This window comes from Sinocyclocheilus grahami, unplaced genomic scaffold, assembly GCF_001515645.1.
Source record: "Sinocyclocheilus grahami isolate Dianchi unplaced genomic scaffold, SAMN03320097.WGS_v1.1 scaffold136.1, whole genome shotgun sequence".
NCBI lineage: Eukaryota > Metazoa > Chordata > Actinopteri > Cypriniformes > Cyprinidae > Sinocyclocheilus > Sinocyclocheilus grahami.
In genome coordinates, this window is record NW_015505315.1 from 899746 (window position 1) to 909581 (window position 9836).

At 37.3% G+C, this 9836-nt stretch overlaps 1 protein-coding gene across 3 annotated transcripts in view; it reads right to left on the reverse strand.

Moving 5' to 3' along the window:
- Window positions 1-7551, reverse strand: part of rnf32 (ring finger protein 32) — a 19238-nt gene extending 11687 nt beyond the window's left edge. For 2 of the 3 annotated variants that reach the window (XM_016279999.1, XM_016279997.1), the window contains exons 1-3: window positions 5759-5844; window positions 4317-4572; window positions 4091-4233 (exon numbers count right to left, since the gene is read on the reverse strand). In XM_016279999.1, coding sequence (XP_016135485.1) covers window positions 4091-4233; window positions 4317-4572; window positions 5759-5818 — 459 coding nt within the window. In that variant the 5' untranslated portion in view covers window positions 5819-5844. Of the gene's footprint in view, window positions 1-4090; window positions 4234-4316; window positions 4573-5758; window positions 5845-7465 lie in introns of those variants that run through there. The other variant, XM_016279998.1, reaches the window with a different exon arrangement.
- Between the last annotated feature and the right edge of the window lie 2285 nt (window positions 7552-9836).

Here is a 9836-nt window from a genome sequence, read left to right on the forward strand (position 1 = left end):
TACGAGGAGACACTTTAGGGAGATTCACATTTTGCTCACCTCTGGGGAATAGCACAGTTGATTATATGATAACTGACATAGATCCTTCATCTCTCAGATCATTCACTGTTAGAGAACTAACCCCTCTGTCTGATCACAGTCAAATCACTGTGCATCTCAAAAAGACAGAAAATAGCATTAACACAAAGCCCAGTAAGCTGTACAACATCAGAAAGCCATATACTGTAGATGGGCTGATAACAGCGCTGAAGAATATCAGAAAGCACTTAGCAGCCAAAAAATACAAGCGCTGATAGATAACTTTCTAAATAACACCTATGCTCACACTAATGAGGGTGTCAATCTTGCGGTCAAAGATATAAATTACATATTTGAAAAATCAGCAAAACAATCCAAATTGAAAACAAAAAATGGAAAAAATCAAATACCAAAAAATGACAAAAATTGGTTTGATCAAGACTGCCAAACTATTCGCAAAAAACTGAGAGCATTGTCAAATCAGAAACACAAAGATCCAAATAATGCAGAGATCCGCCTTCTTTACAGTGAAACACTAAAACAGTACAAACATACACTCAGAACCAAAAATGCACAAGACACCCAAAAACAACTGACAATAATCGAGAAGTCAGTGAACACAAACCAATTTTGGGAAAATTGGAACAATCTGAAAAAAACTGACCATAAAATTTGGCAATACAAAATTATGTTTTCTAAAAATAAAATGACAAGAGTAGACATGAAAAGGCAAAAACAAATCAGCAATCAATTTTTAGGTTTCAGGATTTTTTTATAACTAACTTTAAGGATGGTTCTCAACTATGTTATAAAATATATAACAAAATGATTTGGTATACCATTTTGCTTTATGCAATATGTGTGTAAAAATTCCATAAACTGGTTTTCCCATTAAGCACAATGTTATCTATACACTGTATCTAATTTGCATATTAAAGTGCTGTTGGGACAGCATGTTGAAAAAAGAAGTGTAATAATGGGAGTAGTAATTGGCCAGATTTTCATAATAATATCTAATATTTCATAAGAATATTGATACATAATTTGTTTTCCTATTCAATTCGTTTGTCTCCCAAAATGTATAATAAACATGCTTTTAGTCCTGGTGTCCTCTACAGTGGACATGTATGAAATGATGTCCTGTTTCATAACAGGAAGTCACATTTTGATTTGAAACCCAATAACATTTTCCTGAGATGTTGATTTATGACAAACAGAGGCAAAAACTCCATAGCTGGGTCTCAGGAGGATATGGAAGCGCTATTTCCTCGCTTTCTAGGCTATAATCAATTCAGAATTCAAATAAAAGTTTTGTTTTACTGCTGCTAACAGGACCAACAGCCACAAACCCTGTACATGCAGCAAAGTTTCAGGAGTGACTGAAAAAGAACGGGTGAGATACAGGAAAGTCGGTAATGTTAATGGCATGTAAATGGCTACTGTTTTAGGCATGATGCATTTATATATATATATATATATATATATATATATATATAGAGCGCTTTCATTGAATTGCTGCACACCCAACGCGCCTTACAATCATGAGGGGATCTCTCTTCAACCACCACGCTATTACAAGAGAAAGGTATTGATAATCACAACATGTTGAACGTGATCCTTATTTTATAAAGAGGAGCGATTTTTTAACTAAATTGAAATACTTGCCTGCCATTAAGGCGATGGATATAGGCTAAGCAACTAACCCTGATTGTAAACAAGCTATTTCGTGAAGTGAATCCCGTATTTATATGAGGGATGCGGGATATATGTCACTCCTGAAACTGTGCTGCATGTACAGGGCATGTGGCTGTTGGTCCTGTTAGCAGCAGTAAAACAACTTTTATTTAAATTCTGAATCGATTATAGCCTAGAAAGCGAGCAAATAGTGCTTTCATCAAAGTTAATCACTAAAAAGCAGTCACTCACTTCAATTTATTGCAATCTCACTATTCCGTGAACTGCGAACAATATCTTATTTACATCGTGTCTATGTGTGGCGTTTAGCATTCAGTGAATTCTGACCGTGTCACCCTGTATCTATTTATATATTTCTTTATTAATATATTATTATCTTATATTAACCATTTGCACACACGAGCATTATCCGGCTTCGCTCCTCCCGACCGCAGACACAGGTTTACAAGCCTCTTTTTCCAGCGTTTTTCAGTCAAATTCTTGAATTTTCCCCCCTTAAGAGCAACACATTTTCGTACACGAAAGCTTCTTGTGGTTCCTCGGTTTGTCCGATTTGAGCATCCATAAACAACGCAAAACACTGGCATTTTGAGTTTCTGCTAGTGATTTCTATGGAGAAAAATCACTTCCTGCCCTCCAGCTGCATTGCGCGCGTCATCAGAATCACGTGATTGCACACTACCTATTGGCCATTCTAAAACTATTCAGTGTGCTTCTGAGTGTAGGTTACTTCCCTGACATCTGGAATCAAGGCTTGATAACACCAATCTTTAAAAACGGAGATAAATTTTATCCTAACAACTACAGAGGCATCTGTGTGAGCAGCAACCTGGGAAAGTTATTCTGTAGCATAATAAATGCTCGACTATTAGACTTCATCACCACACACAATGTACTGAGCAGAAGCCAAAGCTTTTGACTCACTTTGGCACCAAGGATTATCCTACAAACTTATTGAAAGTGGCATAGGAGGTAAAACCTATGACCTTATCAAATCAATGTACACTGAAAGTAAATGTGGCGTAAAAATCAGCACCAAACGTACAAGGTATCTTTCCCAGGAGCGTGGAGTGAGACAGGGCTGCTGCTTAAGCCCAATGTTATTTAACATTTACATCAATGAGTCTGGAGCGATCTGCAGCCCCTGGCCTCCCCCTCCACACCTCACAGATCAGATGCCTGCTGTATGCAGACGATCTGGTTCTGCTGTCTCCCACTCAATACGCTTTACAGCAGAACCTGGACCTGCTAGAGCCATACTGCCAGACCTGGGCCCTGACAGTCAACCTGAAGAAAACCAAAATTATGATCTTTCAGAAAAGATCCAGATCCCAGGGAACACAACCCACATTTACCTTAGGCACTAAGCAGATAACACACACATCACACTATAACTACCTGGGTTTGAAAATCACATCCACGGGAAACTTTAATCATGCTGTGAATGAACTGAGAGATAAAGCACGCAGGGCCTTCTACGCCATAAAACGGCAATGTCCTATAGAAATCCCTATTAGAATTTGGCTGAAAATATTAGAATCAGTAATTGAGCCCATTGCCCTCTATGGCAGTGAAGTGTGGGGTCCACTGACAAATCCAAATCAAGATGTCACCAAATGGGAAAAGCATCCGATTGAGACCCTGCATGCAGAACTCTGTAAAAAATATATTACACGTGCACCGGCACACAAATAACGCATAAAGGGAAGAATTAGGCAAATATCCTCTAATCATAAAGATACGGCGGGGCATAGAGGACCTACAATAATGTACAGTATTTGAAAAATAATGTGTTTTTTGAACATTAAAGCATGTCAACATATTCTGTTACACCAAATACACAAAGTAATGATCTTTAAAAAAGCATCAAATGACCCCTTAAAGGAAATGGCTCAACCGTAATGTTATGAAGCTACGAGAATACTTTCTGTGCACAAAGAAAACAAAAATAACAACTTTATTCAAAGAGTTCACAAGAGTTCTATGACACTTGCACATGATGCTGTTGATGGGAGGAGCCGCCATTCTGACATAGAACCCGGATGCGCCTTTTGTTTTCTTTGCACATAAAATGTATTCTCGTAGCTTAGAGAGTACTTCTCGTAATATATATATATATATATATATATATATATATATATATATATATAAAACCATCAAATGCTAAAACTCTAACATTTTGGGATTGCCCCATGAATCACATAGGCTAAATGGTCTCTTTTGGCTCCAAAAGTTAACAACTTTGGGACAGTTTTAATTTTGTACCAACAATAATCACTGCACTTAACTGTCAAATGTATTTAAATGCGTTCCAAATTCATGTGGCTCAAAAATGAGAGGGCACATAAGTGGGCACGATGCCTCTGAACGCAGTTACCTGTGGTTTCAGACGAAACTCCTCCCTGCAGATCACACAGGGCTCGGTTGAGTCTCCCTCCTGGATGGACCTGGTTTTGACCTCTGCCCACTCCTCTGCAGTTAGTCTTCTTGAAGGAGCTGCCACCAGACCCATCCTCTGGGCTGCATCAACAGCAACAACTGAACATTAGCCAATGTGGGCTTCCAGCAAAACCTAAGCATGAAACACAATAATCGCAGCCTACCAAGAGTCAGAGGTGGAGGGCCACGATCCAGCACATACTCTCTCTCCTCTTGTCCTTGTGTCTGCTCAGGACATGTGACGCTCTGCCTTGAGCTGTGATTTCTGTGCTTTCTACTAACATGTGCAGCCCCACAGGAAGCGTCTGATACGGGGAGGTTACGAGGAATGTTTCGAACAAGAACGCTTTGTGTGATATGCTCCTGTAGTGCTACAGCTGCTAGAGTCAGCCTCCCGTGCTCTGCTTTACAGCCGAATCCCTAAGGAACATGGAGCAGTCAAACTCAGTTAATACACTGTAAACCAGTTTAGACTACCGGTCTACTGCGGCATGAGGGCAAGAAGCATGTTTCCATATTGATGGCAATCCCAATGTAACTGTGTAATCTGACTACAGTAATAGCCTTTTTGTCAATGAATCTACTTCATAATTCACTGAAATGTAATTATATTCAAGTGGATTCTGTTTTTTGTTTTTTTTTATCAGTGACTACATATTTCTCATGGGTTCTTAAAAGTGTGAAATGGACCGATACTAATTCTCTGGGTCCTGCATTTGATGAGTACTCAGTCATGACAAACATTCTTGAAACTGAGCACTCATGAGCAAAGATGGCAGTCTTTTGTGGGGTCCTTTCATCAGTCCATCATTGTCCACTGAGATGATGGCAGTGCTAAGGTATTACAGACCTAGCTGGCTTTTTGTCTTGGGATTAATTATAGACGAATGGCTATGAAGCATTACCACATTTTAATCCAATATTTTCAGCCCGTTCAAACAAATCTTTAAACTTGAAACTGTGTGTTCAAGAGCTGCGCTGAAGTCTGTCATATTGATATGGAGAGTCTGGGAGTTGTGTGTCTTACAGCAAGTTCCTTTTTTATGAGAAGATTGCATGTTGTTAAATTGAACGTTGCGTCATACGCCAGTGATTTATAAGCACCATAACAATGGTAGATTATATTGTTATGATGATGATGATAATGATTATAGGATTAAATGAGCGTTACTGAATTCGTAAAGCAGAAAAGATTTTTAGTCACCAGCCTCATAAAACTGTCACGATTGTAACATTTTAAGTAACTATTATGCCGTTTATTTTACAGCGTCAATTTATCTTAGACCTGTGTCTCACAGAGATATGAACACAGAGATTAGCCTACAAATAGCTTACGAGCATAGATATCTATGCTTACGAGAACTTGCGAATGTGTCGTTGATATGGCGGTCAATTGTTTACCGTGGCAACCTAACTTTACACCTGACTGTCTCGGAATCAGAACAGTAACGTTAACCATAACAGCTAGCAAGAGCGCAAACGTTATCTTAAATTATGAGGCGCAAAATAAGCAGGGACGCATTTTGATAACCTTACAAGTCACCCTCTCAAACTAGCATAACAACGCAGAGATGATCCTCAAAAAGAGTAAAGAAAAGCACCTCACCCGCGGCATTGCTGTCCACAGAAACAGTGTTTGCTTGGTCGCTATGCAACGAAATTCCATTCAACTCAGTGTGACGTTCCCACGAACTCAACTAGTTTTCCTGTTTGTCAATAGATCTGATTACGAGTGATGAATTGAATAGTGGAAATACTTTAAAAAATGTACATTTCAATTCAAAAATACGTTTTTAAAACATTTATTATGAGGTCTGAAAACAATTATGTTGATTTTTAATTTACACTCATAAATAATTATTTGGCTAAATAAATTAAGAAACAATCATGTCAAGTTTATGGATTTTGTTAAAACAATTCTATAATTACAACAGCACCAAAAACAATCATATAAAAAACAAAGCAATAGCTAAATTTGTCACCACAATGGTGAACAAATGGTGAAAACAGACCATTAAACACTGTCCTTTTTGCTAATCTTGTCCAAAAAAAAAAAACATTTAAAAATTGTGCCATTTCAACATTCACTCCTCAATTCCCTCACTGGGAAAACCTTAATTTTTTTATCAGCTGCCGGTAGAGTTTGCACTTTGCACTGAATTGGTCTGGGAGGGAAAATCATGTGAGGCCTACAATGTTTAAAATGCAATGTCATGTTTCCATATTGATGGCAATCCCAATGTAACTGTGTAATCTGACTACAGTAATAGCCTTTTTGTCAATGAATCTACTTCATAATTCACTGAAATGTAATTATATTCAAGTGGATTCTGTTTTTTGTTTTTTTTTATCAGTGACTACATATTTCTCATGGGTTCTTAAAAGTGTGAAATGGACCGATACTAATTCTCTGGGTCCTGCATTTGATGAGTACTCAGTCATGACAAACATTCTTGAAACTGAGCGCTCATGAGCAAAGATGGCAGTCTTTTGTGGGGTCCTTTCATCAGTCCATCATTGTCCACTGAGATGATGGCAGTGCTAAGGTATTACAGACCTAGCTGGCTTTTTGTCTTGGGATTAATTATAGACGAATGGCTATGAAGCATTACCACATTTTAATCCAATATTTTCAGCCCGTTCAAACAAATCTTTAAACTTGAAACTGTGTGTTCAAGAGCTGCGCTGAAGTCTGTCATATTGATATGGAGAGTCTGGGAGTTGTGTGTCTTACAGCAAGTTCCTTTTTTATGAGAAGATTGCATGTTGTTAAATTGAACGTTGCGTCATACGCCAGTGATTTATAAGCACCATAACAATGGTAGATTATATTGTTATGATGATGATGATAATGATTATAGGATTAAATGAGCGTTACTGAATTCGTAAAGCAGAAAAGATTTTTAGTCACCAGCCTCATAAAACTGTCACGATTGTAACATTTTAAGTAACTATTATGCCGTTTATTTTACAGCGTCAATTTATCTTAGACCTGTGTCTCACAGAGATATGAACACAGAGATTAGCCTACAAATAGCTTACGAGCATAGATATCTATGCTTACGAGAACTTGCGAATGTGTCGTTGATATGGCGGTCAATTGTTTACCGTGGCAACCTAACTTTACACCTGACTGTCTCGGAATCAGAACAGTAACGTTAACCATAACAGCTAGCAAGAGCGCAAACGTTCTCTTAAATTATGAGGCGCAAAATAAGCAGGGACGCATTTTGATAACCTTACAAGTCACCCTCTCAAACTAGCATAACAACGCAGAGATGATCCTCAAAAAGAGTAAAGAAAAGCACCTCACCCGCGGCATTGCTGTCCACAGAAACAGTGTTTGCTTGGTCGCTATGCAACGAAATTCCATTCAACTCAGTGTGACGTTCCCACGAACTCAACTAGTTTTCCTGTTTGTCAATAGATCTGATTACGAGTGATGAATTGAATAGTGGAAATACTTTAAAAAATGTACATTTCAATTCAAAAATACGTTTTTAAAACATTTATTATGAGGTCTGAAAACAATTATGTTGATTTTTAATTTACACTCATAAATAATTATTTGGCTAAATAAATTAAGAAACAATCATGTCAAGTTTATGGATTTTGTTAAAACAATTCTATAATTACAACAGCACCAAAAACAATCTTCCTCAGTCTAAGCAATAGCTAAATTTGTCACCACAATGGTGAACAAATGGTGAAAACAGACCATTAAACACTGTCCTTTTTGCTAATCTTGTCCAAAAAAAAAAAACATTTAAAAATTGTGCCATTTCAACATTCACTCCTCAATTCCCTCACTGGGAAAACCTTAATTTTTTTATCAGCTGCCGGTAGAGTTTGCACTTTGCACTGAATTGGTCTGGGAGGGAAAATCATGTGAGGCCTACAATGTTTAAAATGCAATGTTTTCACTCTTAAATTTAAAGGTTCCAAATGGAGGTTTTTACAGAAATGCCATTAAACAACCATTTTTGATACCCCAAAGAACCTTTCAGAACAGTTTTTAAAAGAACCGTTTTTTCTTCTGTCCTTATTTTTTATTCCAAAAAATAACTCACATTTTTATCAGGCCTGTGCATTTCTTAACTTTAAAAGGGTTTTTCAGAGATACAAACATGGTTAGATTAACTTTAAAAGAATAAGGTTAATTAGTGGTTAAAATGTTGTCAAGTTTATGGATTTTGTTAAAACAATTCTATAATTACAACAGCACCAAAAACAATCATATAAAAAACAAAGCAATAGCTAAATTTGTCACCACAATGGTGAACAAATGGTGAAAACAGACCATTAAACACTGTCCTTTTTGCTAATCTTGTCCAAAAAAAAAAAACATTTAAAAATTGTGCCATTTCAACATTCACTCCTCAATTCCCTCACTGGGAAAACCTTAATTTTTTTATCAGCTGCCGGTAGAGTTTGCACTTTGCACTGAATTGGTCTGGGAGGGAAAATCATGTGAGGCCTACAATGTTTAAAATGCAATGTTTTCACTCTTAAATTTAAAGGTTCCAAATGGAGGTTTTTACAGAAATGCCATTAAACAGCCATTTTTGATACCCCAAAGAACCTTTCAGAACAGTTTTTAAAAGAACCGTTTTTTCTTCTGTCCTTATTTTTTATTCCAGAAAATAACTCACATTTTTATCAGGCCTGTGCATTTCTTAACTTTAAAAGGGTTTTTCAGAGATACAAACATGGTTACATTAACTTTAAAAGAATACGGTTAATTAGTGGTTAAAATGCGTGTACCACCTACAATGAGCAGGAGGATCTCATCATCGAGCTTTCGTCAAATGCTGAATTCCTCAACGCTTCTTTGCTCATACCTGAACCATGAGCTCAGGTGTCTCAAAGAGGTCATTCTGAGACGTTAAAAAACAACTTCAGAGAAAAACACACATACAAGACATTTCACAAGAAATCAAAATGTAATTATGTCTTATTTTATAATTCTGAATGTCTGATAAATGGCATATGTTCTGGTGCAGGGTTCTGGTACAAGGTGAGAACAACTGGCTATGTTTAGCACCCTTCAGTGGGTCACCCATCATATCAATAAAAGTGGGTGTCTTCAAAAAGAACATTGGATCTTTCTCAGTGTGACAGGGGAAAACCATCATGCTTTTTTTCTATAGACCCTTGCATTCTTGAGATTAGCGTAAGAAAAGCACAGCCTTTGGCCTTTAATGCCTCAGACAAAGGTGTGGAGCAATTTATTTGTTAGGAATTTATCCTCTGAGTGTTCAATCAAAACCTGTCTTCCTCAATCCCCATGACTTGAGGCCCATCATTTGTGTTTTTAAGTAAATAATCACAGTTTTCAAAAAGAAGTACAGTCAAGTCTCTCCATAAAAGCTGCTTTCTTCCAACTGTCATCGAAATGGATCTTAGTACATGCTTTAATTTTCAACAGGGACTGTTTGTTTTCTTCGTCTCTATAAATACCAGTTTAAAGAGCTTTCTATTTAACTTTCTTCTCTGTGAACCTTTTTACCTGTTCTGAAAAAAGAGAGGACTCACCTTGCTGTGCAATGTGTCGATGACCTAAGAAACGAGGGCTTTGGGGTCTGTTGGTGTGATGTGTTGAATAGGAAACCTTTGCTGAACTTCTGTGCAAACTTTGCAAGGCACAGACAGCTTAAAAGGGAGAAGTAATCCATCGATTTATC